The sequence below is a fragment of the Oncorhynchus nerka genome, linkage group LG23 (genome assembly GCF_034236695.1).
Source record: "Oncorhynchus nerka isolate Pitt River linkage group LG23, Oner_Uvic_2.0, whole genome shotgun sequence".
Classification (NCBI taxonomy): domain Eukaryota; kingdom Metazoa; phylum Chordata; class Actinopteri; order Salmoniformes; family Salmonidae; genus Oncorhynchus; species Oncorhynchus nerka.
Window position 1 is genome coordinate 43,883,456 of NC_088418.1, and position 18,437 is coordinate 43,901,892.

At 43.6% G+C, this 18,437-nt stretch overlaps 1 protein-coding gene across 1 annotated transcript in view; it reads right to left on the reverse strand.

Moving 5' to 3' along the window:
• The window catches only part of LOC115106870 (copine-8), a 132,418-nt gene extending 121,949 nt beyond the window's left edge, over positions 1-10,469 (reverse strand). The window contains exon 1 of the mRNA XM_029630041.2: positions 10,251-10,469. Within this exon, the coding sequence (XP_029485901.1) occupies positions 10,251-10,327 (77 nt within the window). The 5' untranslated portion in view covers positions 10,328-10,469. The remainder of the gene's footprint in view (positions 1-10,250) is intronic.
• Between the last annotated feature and the right edge of the window lie 7,968 nt (positions 10,470-18,437).

Sequence of the window (18,437 nt, forward strand, 5' to 3'; positions counted from 1 at the left end):
TCTTATCCAGAGCGACTTACAAATTGGTGCTTTCACCTTATGACATCCAGTGGAACAGCCACTTTACAATAGTGCATCTAGGTCTTTTAAGGGGGGTGAGAAGGATTACTTCATCCTATCCTAGGTATTCCTTAAAGAGGTGGGGTTTCAGGTGTCTCCGGAAGGTGGTGATTGACTCCGCTGTCCTGGCGTCGTGAGGGAGTTTGTTCCACCATTGGGGGGCCAGAGCAGCGAACAGTTTTGACTGGGCTGAGCGGGAACTGTACTTCCTCAGTGGTAGGGAGGCGAGCAGGCCAGAGGTGGATGAACGCAGTGCCCTTGTTTGGGTGTAGGGCCTGATCAGAGCCTGGAGGTACTGAGGTGCCGTTCCCCTCACAGCTCCGTAGGCAAGCACCATGGTCTTGTAGCGGATGCGAGCTTCAACTGGAAGCCAGTGGAGAGAGCGGAGGAGCGGGGTGACGTGAGAGAACTTGGGAAGGTTGAACACCAGACGGGCTGCGGCGTTCTGGATGAGTTGTAGGGGTTTAATGGCACAGGCAGGGAGCCCAGCCAACAGCGAGTTGCAGTAATCCAGACGGGAGATGACAAGTGCCTGGATTAGGACCTGCGCCGCTTCCTGTGTGAGGCAGGGTCGTACTCTGCGGATGTTGTAGAGCATGAACCTACAGGAACGGGCCACCGCCTTGATGTTAGTTGAGAACGACAGGGTGTTGTCCAGGATCACGCCAAGGTTCTTAGCGCTCTGGGAGGAGGACACGATGGAGTTGTCAACCGTGATGGCGAGATCATGGAACGGGCAGTCCTTCCCGGGAGGAAGAGCAGCTCCGTCTTGCCGAGGTTCAGCTTGAGGTGGTGATCCGTCATCCACACTGATATGTCTGCCAGACATGCAGAGATGCGATTCGCCACCTGGTCATCAGAGGGGGAAAGGAGAAGATTAATTGTGTGTCGTCTGCATAGCAATGATAGGAGAGACCATGTGAGGTTATGACAGAGCCAAGTGACTTGGTGTATAGCGAGAATAGGAGAGGGCCTAGAACAGAGCCCTGGGGGACACCAGTGGTGAGAGCGCGTGGTGAGGAGACAGATTCTCGCCACGCCACCTGGTAGGAGCGACCTGTCAGGTAGGACGCAATCCAAGCATGGGCCGCGCCGGAGATGCCCAACTCGGAGAGGGTGGAGAGGAGGATCTGATGGTTCACAGTATCGAAGGCAGCCGATAGGTCTAGAAGGATGAGAGCAGAGGAGAGAGAGTTAGCTTTAGCAGTGCGGAGCGCCTCCGTGATACAGAGAAGAGCAGTCTCAGTTGAATGACTAGTCTTGAAACCTGACTGATATGGATCAAGAAGGTCATTCTGAGAGAGATAGCGGGAGAGCTGGCCAAGGACGGCACGTTCAAGAGTTTTGGAGAGAAAAGAAAGAAGGGATACTGGTCTGTAGTTGTTGACATCGGAGGGATCGAGTGTAGGTTTTTTCAGAAGGGGTGCAACTCTCACTCTCTTGAAGACGGAAGGGACGTAGCCAGCGGTCAGGGATGAGTTGATGAGCGAGGTGAGGTAAGGGAGAAGGTCACCGGAAATGGTCTGGAGAAGAGGAGGGGATAGGGTCAAGCGGGCAGGTTGTTGGGCGGCCGGCCGTCACAAGACGCGAGATGTCATCTGGAGAGAGAGGGGAGAAAGAGGTCAGAGCACAGGGTAGGGCAGTGTGAGCAGAACCAGCGGTGTCGTTTGACTTAGCAAACGAGGATCGGATGTCGTCGACCTTCTTTTCAAAATGGTTGACGAAGTCATCTGCAGAGAGGGAGGAGGGGGGGGAGGGGGAGGAGGATTCAGGAGGGAGGAGAAGGTGGCAAAGAGCTTCCTAGGGTTAGAGGCAGATGCTTGGAATTTAGAGTGGTAGAAAGTGGCTTTAGCAGCAGAGACAGAGGAGGAAAATGTAGAGAGGAGGGAGTGAAAGGATGACAGGTCCGCAGGGAGGCGAGTTTTCCTCCATTTCCGCTCGGCTGACTGGAGCCCTGTTCTGTGAGCTCGCAATAAGTCGTCGAGTCACGGAGCGGGAGGGGAGGACCGAGCCGGCCTGGAGGATAGGGGACATAGAGAGTCAAAGGATGCAGAAAGGGAGGAGAGGAGGGTTGAGGAGGCAGAATCAGGAGATAGGTTGGAGAAGGTTTGAGCAGAGGGAAGAGATGATAGGATGGAAGAGGAGAGAGTAGCGGGGGAGAGAGAGCGAAGGTTGGGACGGCGCGATACCATCCGAGTAGGGGCAGTGTGGGAAGTGTTGGATGAGAGCGAGAGGGAAAAGGATACAAGGTAGTGGTCGGAGACTTGGAGGGGAGTTGCAATGAGGTTAGTGGAAGAACAGCATCTAGTAAAGATGAGGTCGAGCGTATTGCCTGCCTTGTGAGTAGGGGGGAAGGTGAGAGGGTGAGGTCAAAAGAGGAGAGGAGTGGAAAGAAGGAGGCAGAGAGGAATGAGTCAAAGGTAGACGTGGGGAGGTTAAAGTCGCCCAGAACTGTGAGAGGTGAGCCGTCCTCAGGAAAGGAGCTTATCAAGGCATCAAGCTCATTGATGAACTCTCCGAGGGAACCTGGAGGGCGATAAATTATAAGGATGTTAAGCTTGAAAGGGCTGGTAACTGTGACAGCATGGAATTCAAAGGAGGCGATAGACAGATGGGTAAGGGGAGAAAGAGAGAATGACCACTTGGGAGAGATGAGGATCCCGGTGCCACCACCCCGCTGACCAGAAGCTCTCGGGGTGTGCGAGAACACGTGGGCAGACGAAGAGAGAGCAGTAGGAGTAGCAGTGTTGTCTGTGGTGATCCATGTTTCCGTCAGTGCCAAGAAGTCGAGGGACTGGAGGGAGGCATAGGCTGAGATGAACTCTGCCTTGTTGGCCGCAGATCGGCAGTTCCAGAGGCTGGAACCTGGAACTCCACGTGGGTCGTGCGCGCTGGGACCACCAGATTAGGGTGGCCGCGGCCACGCGGTGTGGAGCGTTTGTATGGTCTGTGCAGAGAGGAGAGAACAGGGATAGACAGACACATAGTTGACAGGCTGGAGAAGAGGCTACGCTAATGCAAAGGAGATTGGAATGACAAGTGGACTACACGTCTCGAATGTTCAGAAAGTTAAGCTTACGTAGCAAGAATCTAATTGACTAAAATGATTAAAATGATACAGTACTGCTGAGGTAGGCTAGCTGGCAGTGGCTGCGTTGTTGACTTTGTAGGCTAGCTGGCAGTGGCTGCGTTGTTGACACTACACTAATCAAGTCGTTCCGTTGAGTGTAAAGTTTCTACAATGCTGCTATTCGGGGGCTAGCTGGCAGTGTTGATTACGTTACGTTGCGTTAAAAGAACGACAATAGCTGGCTAGCTAACCTAGAAAATCGCTCTAGACTACACAATTATCTTTGAAACAAAGACGGCTATGTAGCTAGCTATGTAGCTAGCTACGATCAAACAAATCACACCGTTGGGACTGTAATGAAATGAAATGAAAATGTGATACTACCTGTGGAGCGACCGGAATGCGAAAGTTCTATTCAGTAGACGTTGGCTAGCTGTTAGCTAGCTAGGAGTGACTCCTACGTTAAGGACGACAAATAGCTGGCTAGCTAACCTCGGTAAATTAAGATAATCAAATCACTCTAAGACTACACACTCTAAACTACACAATTATCTTGGATACGAAGACAGCAAAGACAACTATGTAGCTAGCTAACACTACACTAATCAAGTCGTTCAGTTGAGTGTGATAGTTACTACAGTGCTACGGTAGACGGTGAACGTTTGCTAGCTGGCTAGCTGCTGGGCAGATAGGAGGACGACGAAATACGATAATTACGCAATTATCTTTGATACAAAGACGGCTATGTAGCTAGCTAAGAAGAAATTGCTAAGATTAGACAAATCAAACCGTTGTACTATAATGAAATGTAATGAAAAGTTATACAACCTGCAGACCGAAGCGACCGCTCGCTCCAACCCGGAAGCAAAAGTGGATATCATGAGTTGTTATCCGACATGTACTTTACTCACATAGAAAGGATGTCAAGCCATTTTGAGGATGCTGGAATTACATTTTGGATGTACGTGCGCATGCCTACAGAAGACATATGAAGTAGCCTAATCAGACTAAAACATTGTGACTGGTTGTGTTCATGCCCCCACAGTAACTTTCAAACTGCCCCTTAGCTAATGAATATCTGGCATCATCCAGGCCCCAAACTGGCCATCATCAATAACCCTGTGACTGTCACCTGAAAGATGTCCAAGGCGACCCACAGCTAGAGCCATGTTTCCACTCTCAATCTTACTTTCCATTTCAAATTAAAGGCCATCATTCAGTTCCATAACCAAAGCAGGCAGACAGGGTACAGGAGGGCTGCCAAGCCTTTAGAGAAGGGAGAGAGAGAAATCATTTTGTTCCAACAGCCAGAGGAGAAACATTTTGAAGTACTATGAAGTAACCTAACTGACATCCAGACATTGGTTAAAATATGAATTTGAGAGGAAAGTGGGGCGAGGGACGGTTTGCTTAGTTTCTGTCCAAAGTCGAGCACTGAAGCCCTTTATCTACTTCCCCAGAGTCAGATGAACTTGTAGATATCATTTGAGTTCACTTCAGGTTAACAATGCCTGATTATTTCTCAATGCTTACCCTCCCTACTCCCTAAAAGACTGTTGTTTGGGGGAGTTAGTTTGTTTTGGGCTGAAACAGAGCACAACCTCAGGGATAGGAAAGCCACGTTTTGTTCTCCAAATACCAAAATGTCAATAAACATTTTTAATTAGAAATCTGCAAATCTAACCCAGAGTCAGGGAAAGCTTGCTGGGCCAGTGCCCCCTTACAAAAATATATATTTAAGTATCCGTTATTTATGTCTCTGCATCCAACATGAAGGAAGTTAGAGGTAGTTTTGCAAGCCAGTCATTGTGCTAACGCTACTTAGCAATTCCGCTAACTCTAGTTGTCAACTTCCCAGAGACATAAGAAAAAACGACCACAACTTTTGGATTGATAATAGTGGCTGTCATTAAGTCAGCCAATTGGTGACAGTTGTGTTGATAAGAAGAGTGGCTGTCCCACAGAGACGAGATGGAATATCTGACATCTAAGGACGCTGTCAGAGTCAGTTACACACTGGCAGGGAGAGAAAACACCAGGAGAGAGGGGGAAAGAGAGAGGAAAGAGACAGGGAGAGGGGACAGACACATTGACAGGTATCCAGGAAAAAGAGAGGGGAAGAAAGGAACAAGCGAGAGAGAGGTGTGAGAAAAGGGGAGATTGGGCCCCGCTATGAACCCTAGCATGTCATGGTACCACTGGTCCCTGTGGTGCCCCCCTGCCCTCCTCTTCAATCAGAGAGGTAATGAGGCCTTAAACTCTGACACCTGTGCTCCCATCACTGATTAGACACATCCCTGAACAAGCGCTGAGAAAACCAGACACCACAGATTACCATAAACACAGCCAGACACCACACGAGTGGTACAACAGGGAACCACACAATAAACTACAGTATCACAGAGACAACCAGCCAGACAAAACAAATCAGATGTACAGTTGAAGTCGGAAGTTCACATACACCTGAGCCAAATACATTTAAACTCAGTTTTTCACAATTCCTGACATTTAATCCTAGTAAAAATTCCCTGTTTTAGGTCAGTTAGGATCACCACTTTATTTTTAGAATGTGAAATGGCAGAATAATACCAGAGAATAATTTATTTCAGTTCGTATTTATTTCATCACATTCCTAGAGGGTCAGAAGTTTACATACTCAATTAGTATTTGGTAGCATTGCTTTTAAATTGTTTAATTTGGGCCAAACCTTTTGGGTAGCCTTCCGCAAGCTTCCCACAATACGTTGGGGGAATTTTGGCCCCTTCCACCTGACAGAGCTGGTGTAACTAAGTCAGGTTTGTAGGCCTCCTTCCTCACACACACTTTTTCAGTTCTGCACACAAATGTTCTATAGGATTGAGGTCAGGGTTTGTGATGGCCACTCCAATACCTTGACTTTGTTGTCCTTAAGCCATTTTGCCACAACTTTGGAAGTATGCTTGGGGTCATTGTCCATTTGAAAGACCCATTTGCGACCAAGCTTTAACTTCCTGACTGATGTCTTGAGATGTTGCTGAGCGGCCTTTTCGGTTATGTCGATATAGGACTTGTTTTACTGTGGATATAGATACTTTTGTACCCGTTTCCTCCAGCATCTTCACAAGGTCCTTTGCTGTTGTTCTGGGATTGATTTGCACTTTTCGCACCAAAGTATGTTCATCTCTAGCAGACAGAATGAGTCTCCTTCCTGAGTGGTATGACGGCTGCATGGTCCCATGGTGTTTATACTTGCGTACTATTGTTTGTACAGATGAACGTGGCATCTTCAGGCGTTTGGAAATTGCTCCCAAAGATGAACCAGACTTGTGGAGGTCCAGAATTTTTTGAGGTCTTGGCTGATTTCTTTGTATTTTCGCATGTCAAGCAAAGAGGCACTGAGTTTGAAGGTAGGCCTTGAAATACATCCACACCTCCAATTGATTATTAGAAGCTTCTAAAGCTATGACATAATTTTCTGGAATTTTCCAAGCTGTTTAAAGGCACAGTCAACTTAGTGTATGTTAACTTCCGACCCACTGGAATTGTGATACAGTGAATTAATCTGTCTGTAAACAATTGGAAAAATTACTTAGGACATTTACTTTACATGACACAATTGACTTGCCAAAACTATAGTTTGTTAACAAAAAAAATTCTGGAGTGGTTGAAAAACGAGTTTTAATGACTCCCACCTAAGTGTATGCAAACTTCCGACTTCAACTGTATGTACCATTGCACGGAAATAGCAAGATAATGCAATATCTGAACAATTCATACATTCTAACTCATACAGAGGTAGAACCAATCACTGAATTGGGAATACAGTGCTAGTACAATGAAATACTTTACGGAGCGGTTAGGTTTCGCAAATTGTTCTTTACTGCTGCTCTTTAATCATTTGTTATTCTTATCTCTTACTTTTTGGGGGGAGGTGGGGGTATTTTCTTAAAACTGCATTGTTGGTTAAGGGCTTGTAAGTAAGCATTTCACGGTAACGTCTACACCTGTTGTGTTCAGCACACGCGACAAATAACATTTGATGAGATTTAGGTGCGCTTTATTACACCAAGCCAAGAATCCATTTCTCCAGGACGATCCGACGGGTACTGAGGAATCCAGCCCCTTATTCATATTAATTGGACCCTGGTCCACACAGAAATGTACTGTGTCACGATGACAGTAAATAGGCATATAGCCCAACCTAACCAGCGCAGAGACATCCACCTACAGTAGCCTACAGTACCCACACGTAAACATGATATCAGATGACTGCAGGCAGGGAGGGAAGAGAGAGAGTTATCTGTACTAACAGTCTTTGCCTCCATTGGAGCTCTGGGCAGAGAGAGAAGAAATTGAGAGAGAGAGAGAGAGAGAGAGAGACTCTTATCCCTTCATCAGACAGTGTGTGTATGTGTGTGCGTTTGAGAGCAGAGCCTTGTTTGTGGTGTGAGAGAGAGAGAGAGAGAGAGAGAGAGAGAGAGAGAGATCAGAGCCTTTTAGGCACACACACACACCTGGCCGCGTTACCATGGTACCTCACCTCCTCTCTGGGGTGTGATGAGTGTGAAGGCATTCCCTACTGACCCCCTCTATGCCCAGCAGGCACCAGAGCATGACTCAGAACCAGCATTTACCGAACATCCCTTATGTACAGTGGGGCAAAAAAGTATTTAGTCAGCCACCAATTGTGCAAGTTCTCCCCGTTAAAGAGATGAGAGGCCTGTAATTTTCATTATAGGTACACTTCAACTATGACAGACAAAATGAGAAGAAAAAAAATCCAGAAAATCACATTGTAGGATTTTTAATGAATTTATTTGCAAATTGTGGAGGGAAATAAGTATTTGGTCAATAACAAAAGTTTATCTCAATACTTTCTTATATACCCTTTGTTGGAAATGACAGAGGTCAAACGTTTCTTGTAAGTCTTCACAAGGTTTTCACACACTGTTGCTGGTATTTTGGCCCATTCCTCCATGCAGATCTCCTCTAGAGCAGTGATGTTTTGGGGCTGTTGCTGGGAAACACGGACTTTCAACTCCCTCCAAAGATTTTCTATGGGGTTGAGATCTGGAGACTGGCTAGGCCACTCCAGGACCTTGAAATGCTTCTTACGAAGCCACTCCTTTGTTGCCTGGGCGGTGTGTTTGGGATCATTGTCATGCTGAAAGACCCAGCCATCCAGCATCTTCAATGCCCTTGCTGATGGTAGGCTTTGTTACTTTGGTCCCAGCTCTCTGCAGGTCATTCACTAGGTCCCCCCGTGTGGTTCTGGGATTTTTGCTCACCGTTCTTGTGATCATTTTGACCCCACGGGGTGAGATCTTGTGTGGAGCCCCAGATCGAGGGAGATTATCAGTGGTCTTGTATGTCTTCCATTTCCTAATAATTGCTCCCACAGTTGATTTCTTCAAACCAAGCTGCTTACCTATTGCAGATTCAGTCTTCCCAGCCTGGTGCAGGTCTGCAATTTTGTTTCTGGTGTCCTTTGACAGCTCTTTGGTCTTGGCCATAGTGGAGCTTGGAGTGTGACTGTTTGAGGTTGTGTACAGGTGTCTTAATACAGGTAACGAGTGGAGGACAGAGAAGCCTCTTAAAGAAGAAGTTACATGTCTGTGAGAGCCAGAAATCTTGCTTGGTTATAGGTGACCAAATGCTTATTTTCCACCATAATTTGCTAATAAATTCATTAAAAATCCTACAATGTGATTTTCTGGATTTTTTCCCCTCATTTTGTCTGTCATAGTTGAATCGTACCTATGATGAAAATTACAGGCCTCTCATATTTTTAAGTAGGAGAACTTGCACAATTGGTGGCTGACTAAATACTTTTTTTGCCCCACTGTATATAGTGCCTCTTCTGCAGAGTCTGACACATAAGGGGTAATATGTGATGTATTACCTGGAGGTGATAGAAATAACACATTTGAATGGACTGATTCCTCTAGAGAATTAAGCTACTGGTTCAGAATGGTATGGTCAAATATTGAGTAACTAGTTATTGTGTGTGCTTTTTAAAAATTATTTCCCTTTCATTCAATTTAGTCCATAGTGAGAGATCTAAGAGGAATTTCCTTGTGAAGTAGGCCCACACTTTGTTTCAATACATGTGTTATCCAGGCTGTATCACAGCCGGCCGTCCCATAGGGCAGTGCACAACTGGCCCAGGGTCTTCCGGGTTTGCCCGGGGTAGGCAGTCATAGTAAATAAGAATTTGTTCTTAACTGACTTGCCTAGTTAAATAATGGTTAAAATAAAAATTAATGGAGTGGTTAGAAAGTCTCACTTTCTTTGTGTGTAGTCTTTCCTTCAATATCAGTTGATTAAATAACGAGTAACAGTCCAGTGACAACACTATGATTCCCATTCCAGTGAGGCCAACATTCCCTCAGTTGAACTATTCTAAAAGGACCCATTAAATATATACGGTTGGGCGAGGACGGGGGAGCCGTTATGCAACAGGAAGGCACGTCTCCAGAGAAAGAGGGTGGTTTAAAGCGGGCTAGTGATACACCCTCAACCCGCTATATCTAGCCTACCCTTCTATTCCAGCTCACAAACACGCCTGACTGTCGCTGCACTTAGAATAGGCTACATCAAATCACCAACCTACTCCTGGCATATAGTTTACCTTTCGTCAAACGTCAATGTAAATATATTTGTGTGCTTCTGATCAGTTCGGTGAGTGACAGCCCACAACAAACCGAGTCAGAACAAGTGTCAAATTATTCCGTGAGAACAATATTCTAACATATGGCAGTGTAGCAAGATAGGGAATGTTGGTTTTGTTGTTTATGCCTATTCGAGGCTGTTGGTGTCCATTGATAGTCCTCCAACAGGAATAATGCCAGGTTACTGCCTATTAAATACCTGATAGACTATAGTTCGAAAGTTGATTGTAAATTTACCACCTAAAACTAAAACAAAGGAGAAATGTGAACACCGCACTCTTATCTAGATACATTGTAGCCTAAAGTAATTATCAACAGTGCGGTTGGTTGAACAACAATGACTTCTTCAAAATGTTACTACAACCAGAACGGAAGATAAAAGCCCGAATATTTGCCCATACCATATCCTGCTTCCGTGACAGTCATATCAAACCCCGAAAAAATGGGTCACACTGAAGCCATTCTCTTACCTGCAAGACACTGTGATTTCAACTTTGGTGGCAGGGATGGAAGCATTGAGCGGGTCGAAATCTCCTATTGACGCCATGTTGCGAAGCTATTGCAATTGTTCAAGATGGAAAATATTTTTGTCCAACCCCTTTTAGCAGTAGCAATCGGACAAACTACACCTCCTTTAGTGAAACGAGAACGAATGCATGTGGACGGAACGAAGATGAATGCTCCGAGTAGGCTACTAGCGGTGGAGTGATGTCTATGGGGGGTGATAAGAGACATATATAAGCCTAGGCAACCATACCACCTGACATGACATGAAACCTTACTAACATCTGCGTGACGCCTGTGTCCCATGTTAATGAAAGTAATAATGTGCATAGTTTATATTTATATTAATTAAATCTCAACCATAAATGTTAGAAACTTACTATTTTTCCCATGCAAGAAGATTTTCTGACGTAGCCACCTTGAACTATAGTGTAGTCTACGCTTGTGTATTTCCTGTTATCGCTAATGGCCTAGTAAAGACGATGTCCAATCTATAGGTAATCTGTCTTTCCCTCATCACCTCATGGCATGGTATGTTATTTTATCCCACTGTATGCAGATCTAAATGTTGTTAGCCAATCACAGACTTTTGTTACCAGTTCTATCAAGTATAAATGTAAAATGGTTAAGTTTAGTGTTAGTTTCGGGTTTATCGTCAGGATGTCCCAAGGAACCTGGATAGCGGTGACCGTTCATAGAGTGAGAGACGGGCACGGTATTTGAAACTCGGCGACGACACAGACATTCATTTCTTTTTTTTACATGCGGCAGAAGCGGTTTTCGAGCGTCTGCCCAAGACAGTTTCCTTGGAGATGATGAAAAGAACTACCAAGATGTCCTTGATCCAATTGAGGAGTAAGTAGGCTATATTTAAGTTGTGATATCGCGAGGAAATATTTAGGCCTACTGTGTTTATAAGTCCAATTTTATTTATTTGAAAATAATTACTTTTTGTTGATGACGAGTTGATAACGTATTGTCGAAAGCACGTGGGCAATATTATTTACTGTGTTGATAGGGGAGTAGGCTAGTGTACATTTGACTTGTAAAAGACACAAACACATCATCTAATCAAAGTAATCAAAGCAGAATTATTGCACCTATTGAAATGTAATGTGTTTTTAGTGTGTATTCTGTTGCATTTAAAATGCCACTGTTGCCTTTTGGATCAAATTCAGTGTGCACACGTCTGACTTGACTTCCACGTCCATTGCTTTGTATGAGAAGGCAGTTTGGTAGACGGTGGTGGACCGTTTGAGGATGCTACAGTCACCCCTGGAGAAGGTTTTTGGGACACTACTATTTAAGTCTGAGCAGAGGTTTGACGAAAACGTTCAAAGGTGGTGTTGCTATATTGCATTTTATTTTGAATACCAGCAGATGTTGGAGTAGAGAATGAAATGTGGTAAACTGAACAGGTTGAACTTGTTGTGTACACTCTTAGAAAAAGCGGTTCCAAAGGGTTATACGGCAGTCCCCATAGGAGAACCCTTTAAAGAACCATTTTTGGTTTGAGTAACAGACCTTTTTGGTTCCATGTAGAACCATCTGTGGAATGGAACACAAAAAGGGTTCTACCTAGGCACCAGAGGGTTTCTACCTGGAATCAAAAAGGGTTCTTCAAAGGGTTCTCCTATGGGGACAGCGGAAGAATCATTTTAGGATCTAGATAGCACATTTTTTCCTGAGTGTATGCCTATAATTGCCTTGGTTTTCTGTAAAAATAAATGCAACAAGCCCTGTGCGTCTCTGGAGGATCTAGCAAGATAGCGAATCATTGCATCACCGACTCAGTATGACTATAATGAACATTTCTATCTTGCACCGTTATGCAATTATTAACTCTTGCCACTCAGATCCCTTTAGTGGGATCATTTTCGTCTACATCCGGTGAATTGCAGAGCACCAAATCCAAATTAAATTACTAAAAATATTTAATTTTCATGAAATCACAATTGCAATACACCAAAACACAGCTTAACTTGTTGTTAATCCAGCCGGCGTGTCAGATTTCAAAAAGGTTTTACGGTGAAAGCAAACCATGCGATTATGTGAGGACAGCTCTCAGCAGACAAAACATTACAAACAGCTAGCAGCAAAGTAGATTGGTCACGAAAGTCAGAAAAGCAATAAAATGAATCACTTACCTTTGATGATCTTCATATGTTTGAACTCACGAGACTCCCAGTTACACAATAAATGTTTGTTTTGTTTGATAAAGATTCTCTTTATATACAAAAACCTCCATTTGGTTGGCGCGTTTTGTTCAGTAATCCACAGGCTCGTGCGGTCATGATGGGCAGACGAATATTCCAAATAGTATCCGTAAAGTTCGTAGAAACATGTCAAACACTTTTTATAATCAATCCTCAGGTTGTTTCTACAATAAATAATAAATAATATTTCAACCGGACGGTAGCCTTTTCAATAGAAGAGAGAAAGAAAAGGTCTCGCTGCCGTTGCGCGCGCATGCACAAATCTGAGGACATCTGGCTATCCACTGACGCGATGTGATCATTCTCGCTCATTTTTCAGAATAAAAGCCTGAAACTATGTCTAAAGACTGTTCACACCTTGTGGAAGTCATAGGGAAAGGAATCTGGTTGATATCCCTTTCAATGGAGGATAGGCTTGCAATGGAAAATAGTAGTTTCAGAAAAACAGCACTTCCTGGATGGATTTTCCTCAGGTTTTCTGCCATATCAGTTCTGTTATACTCACAGACAATATTTGGACAGTTTTGGAAACTTTAGAGTGTTTTCTATCCTAATCTACCAATTATATGCATATTCTAGCTTCTGGGCCTGAGAAATAGTCCGTTTAATTTGGGCACGTTTTTCATCCAAACATCAAAATACTGCCCCCTAGCCTAAAGAGGTTTTAAGAGACTTGATACAAATAGCTAATCCTGGCAACCAATGTTCTAGCATTAATTAAATGAGGCAAGCAGATCAGAGATGTTAAGGTAATACCCAAGAGTATGCTACAGTACGTGTATAGTGTAAATAACAACTACCAATAGACCTTCTACATTTTAAGCATTTGGTCAATCAAATAATTACTTTGTAAAATGAAGAATGCAGTTAATCTATTTAATAGGATGAAAAAATTGACACTCAAACAATTACAGTGTACATGAAATACATAATACATTACACGATGTGTGTCTGGTACACATATGAGCTTGGAACAAATTCGCTGTCCTTTTAACCAAACTCAAGCAGAAACTCACGCCTAACCTGAATCAACATTTCTTTGAACTTTCCTTGTTATAACAAAAGACAGGGAAACACAGCCAGATTTGAATCTAATCAACTCAATGTAAATGATAGGAGAGCATCCTTGTGTCACTTCCTCTTTGAACTATCGGCTGCCTGACGAACAAAATATCAATGGTTATGTATTTAAATCTAAAATATTGCTAGATTGGTTTTCACAGCTATTTCATAAGGTGTCTGTTATTGTAAATTGTAACGTATCCCTTGATGGTATTTGTTAGTTCAGCATTATTAATTATATCATAAGACATACAACTGATATATATTCAACCACAAGGGTGTATTTTTTTTAATCATCAATAGAGAACTAATATTATTTCAGTGTAGACAAGGAAATGCCTGTTTAGAATGAAAACATGCAAGCCAGACAAGCCAGTGTATAAATCAAGTGTATTTGCATATTAATGGAGTTGAAATTAGCTCACTTTGCAATCTGTAAGGTAAGTAACATTAATGTGTGTGGGGGTGTCTGATGCCTGTTTATTCATAAAAAGCAGAAGATGGTAAATAACATTAATCGCAATGGTTAGTGTCAGTGACACGTTTACACGATGTGAACACGACGTCTACATGGCGTGTACGTGTCACATGACGTGAACGCGTTGGCATTTTGACGCCTTAGAAACAAACCTGTCTCCATTGACAGTCCATGTTAATTCATGGTGGTATTTTATGGCGCTAGGAAGACATTACCTGACTAGGTGAGAGGTATCAGTAGCTTCACGAGACTTAATTATGGCATGACTCACCCCCCATAGATGTCACTTCATAGGCTAATAGTAAGCATCACCTACTTGCGCTGGGAGATGGAATGTGCGCGCCTTGCACAAAATAATGCCACAGATGCCCATCTGATAAGTAGGCTACAATCATAAGATATTCATAAGAGACCTACAACAAATCATCAAATAGGAGTTTAGGCTAACCCTGACCATGTCATGACTTATAATAACATAGATGATTATGATAGAGCCTGTGTGTAATAGCTCTTAAAGTGTTGAAAATCATATTTTATTATTTGTTTTCACATAATAATTTTCCTCACACCAGGAAAGTAATTACCAAGCAAGTATGTGTTTACTATGTTTGGATATCCTTGGGGTGGTTCATCATCTTCATTACCCAGTATTTTTCAGGCCTGACCTCCCCCTACAAATATAGCTCACACACAGACCCTCCACTATCTGGTGAGAGAAACCATTTCCACACCTTTAGGCAACCAGCCAGCACGCACCAAAGAGTTACTGTAAGTGATGCCCAAATAGATCCTTTGAAATATGTAAATTCACATGCTGACCACACCGCTCGCGTTGCAAAACAAATGTACACATACATGTTATTAAATCATTGCACCCAGACTGCTCGCATGCGCCAACAAGCGTCTGCATTGCCAAGTGCAAAAATAGAAGTCAGTTCTATTTGTGACGCTGAACGCGTCCCGCGTCCCTGAATGCGTCCCGCCTCTCCCACATCCTCATTGGTTTATAGAAGCAGATACCCACGTGCCATCTCCTCATGGTTATACCCACGTGGGTGATTGAAAGATGAACTGAGGTCGGTCGGTCGTGGTAATACACCTATGAAGGTTGGATGCCAATTGCCATATAAAGTCCAAGAAAAAAATCCTGGAAGGAGAAGAGATGACTAGAAACTATTCGGTTGACCGTTTTATAGTATGGATTAGTTATCGGAGTAGAGGACCTTGTGCATTTCAGGTAAAATAGCAACTCAACGTTTATATCCCAGGACAAATTAGCTAGCATCAGCAAGCTAGCTGAATATGACAAATTTGCTAGCAACTGCAAGCTATCTAGCTAAATTGCCTTAAATGTTTAATGCTTTAAGATAATTGGTTCAGAGTTTGTTTTGATATTTCAACCATGTGTGTTGTGATCACTTTTGGTGTGGGGGACAAAATCATTGCGCATGTTGGCGCGCGTCCAGTTTGGGCATGGTGCCACATGAACGCACACACACAACACACAGTCATGACGCAAATGGGCACATGCATGGATGCACACACACACACAGAGAGAACGAGAGAGACAGAGACACACAGAGTATACACTAGTGTATAAACATATGCATAAAACATGAAACAGCATCCATTTTCACTCATAGGCGTGAGGAGTCCGGGTGAAAGTGACACAATAGCCTATTTAATACATGACCCCACAGGTTAGGAGAAAAATGATTCCTTGTGGAATTCCATGCCTCTGTATCCTCTAATGTTTTATACAGTAGGCCTATTTCACTCTATTTAGTGGCATTTATGTATGGCAACATACCTGCACTCTCAGACCAGGAGTAATATACCCCCACTTGTATTGAGTGCCCTCCTACACATCCCTACAGAGCTGATTGAATATAATAAAACAGCCTATAATATCAGCTGCCCACTCAGCTGTAACAGGTCAATGTGTTAAAGATAGTGAGCCCACTGCAAGGTATGTGGGCAATTCCATGGTAACGGAATTACAGACACGTTTAAAAAATTTTTTATGCCAAACAAAAAACAGTGATTTCAAAGTTTAACAAACCGTACAACTTTATGCACAAGGACTACTTTGAACCATTTCCACTGAAAAATGTACAAAAACGAAATTAGGGGAAGAACTGTGCAGACGGAAACTTTGGTAACGGAATTACGGTAAAATCTCCCTCAGGTTTTGATTTGACCAAGTTTTCCAAAAGTTATGACATGACGCCATGAGTTTGAAAAAATCTATTTGGGTTATTGAACTACATCAAGTGAACTGTATTTACACCCGGTAGCGGAATTACGGTAACATAATTAAATCATTGGTCCCTGATCTGTACTGTACGACATTGAAATGCATAATTATGGATATGATTGTCATTATCCTCATGTTTTACAAGTTTGAACATCACAGCGCTGCACAGCAGAGCACAGTAGAGTACAATACAGCAGAGCACAGTAAAGTACAATACAGCAGAGCACAGTAGAGTACAATACAGCAGAGCACAGTAGAGTACAATACAGCAGAGCACAGTAGAGTACAATACAGCAGAGCACAGTAGAGTACAATACAGCAGAGCACAGTAGAGTACAATACAGCAGAGCACAGTAGAGTACAATACACAGAGCACAGTAGAGTACAATACAGCAGAGCACAGTAGAGTACAATACAGCAGAGCACAGTAGAGTACAATACAGCAGAGCACAGTACAATACAGCAGAGCACAGTAGAGTACAATACAGCAGAGCACAGTACAATACAGCAGAGCACAGTAGAGCACAGTAGTACAATACAGCAGAGCACAGTAGAGTACAATACAGCAGCACAGCAGAGCACAGTAGAGTACAATACAGCAGAGCACAGTAGAGTACAATACAGCAGAGCACAGTAGAGCACAATACAGCAGAGCACAGTAGAGTACAATACAGCAGAGCACAGTAGAGCACAGTAGAGTACAATACAGCAGAGCACAGTAGAGTACAATACAGCAGAGCACAGTAGAGTACAATACAGCAGAGCACAGTAGAGTACAATACAGCAGAGCACAGTAGAGCACAATACAGCAGAGCACAGTAGAGTACAATACAGCAGAGCACAGTAGAGCACAGTAGAGTACAATACAGCAGAGCACAGTAGAGTACATTGCAATACAATACAGCAGGGTAGAGTAGAGTTGAGTTCAGTACAGTACAGTAGAGTTCTATACTATACTTTTCTTTACGGAACTGTACTGCATTGTACTGGACAGTACTCTGCTAGGCTCGACTCGCTGTACTGTATTGTATTGTGCTGTACTCTACTTACTGTAATGTATGCTGTGCTATCCAAACTTGTGAAACACCAAACGTGTGAAACACACGTCTATAATAGGTTCGGATTTGGTCCAGTCATGTCCGTCTGTGGACAGTACCATCAAGGCCAGGGTGGACTGATCAAATTTCAATGACTTTTTAACGTCTATGTATGTCCAGTGTTGGCCAGTGCTCAGCAGGTGAGGATGCTGGATGCTGGTAAATGTAAAGAGAGGGGACTCATGGGTAGGAGTCAGTAAGAGCTGGAAGAGGTGACATTAAACTGGACAGTACTTGGGGCGGCAGATACCCTAGTGGTTAGAGTGTTGGGTCAGTAACAGAAAGGTTTCTAGATCGAATCCCTGAGCTGACAAGGTAAAAATCTGTCGTTCTGCCCCTGAACAAGGCAGTTAAGCCGCTGTTCCCCGGTAGGCCGTCATTTGTTCTTGCCTAGTTGCCTTCTCGTCCCTCACTCCATCCTCCCAAGCCTCTCGATCCTCCCCCAGCAGATGCCAGGAAACTCACTCTGGCTGTGTCCGAAATGGAACATTATTCCCTGTATGTGAGGTAAGCGTTGCTATATGTGGTATCGACCCTCTCACTGTTTCTCAGTCTAATCAAGCTATCTTACTCCCTCTCTTGGTCAACCCTTTATTCCAAAGCCAAATTACACAACCTGTGACTCGACAGGGAAAGAAAAGAGTATTGTAGAAATATCTACAGACACTGAAGAGATGATTCAAGCAATGATTCACAGAGTCAACACACACACACAAAGAGATATTGGATGAATGTAGCCAGTCACATAATCCCTATGACAGAATCCCCCTGACAAACCCATATAGGTTGAGCTAAGAATAACCCCCAGACAGGAACTCTTCTCCCACGTAGACGTTATTGAGGTCGGTGTGTACATCGATTTACTATGAAACTGTACGAGTACCGTCTGGGTCCTGCTGTTAGCTTGGGATAACGAATGTTAGATATCTGAGAAACCGAGAACAGACCAATAAACCTTATCAGAATATGCTTGACAGTGCAGTAAGAATCCATGGTTGTTTTAATTAAGAACTCTGATATTCAGCGTTTTTAAAATGGAAATA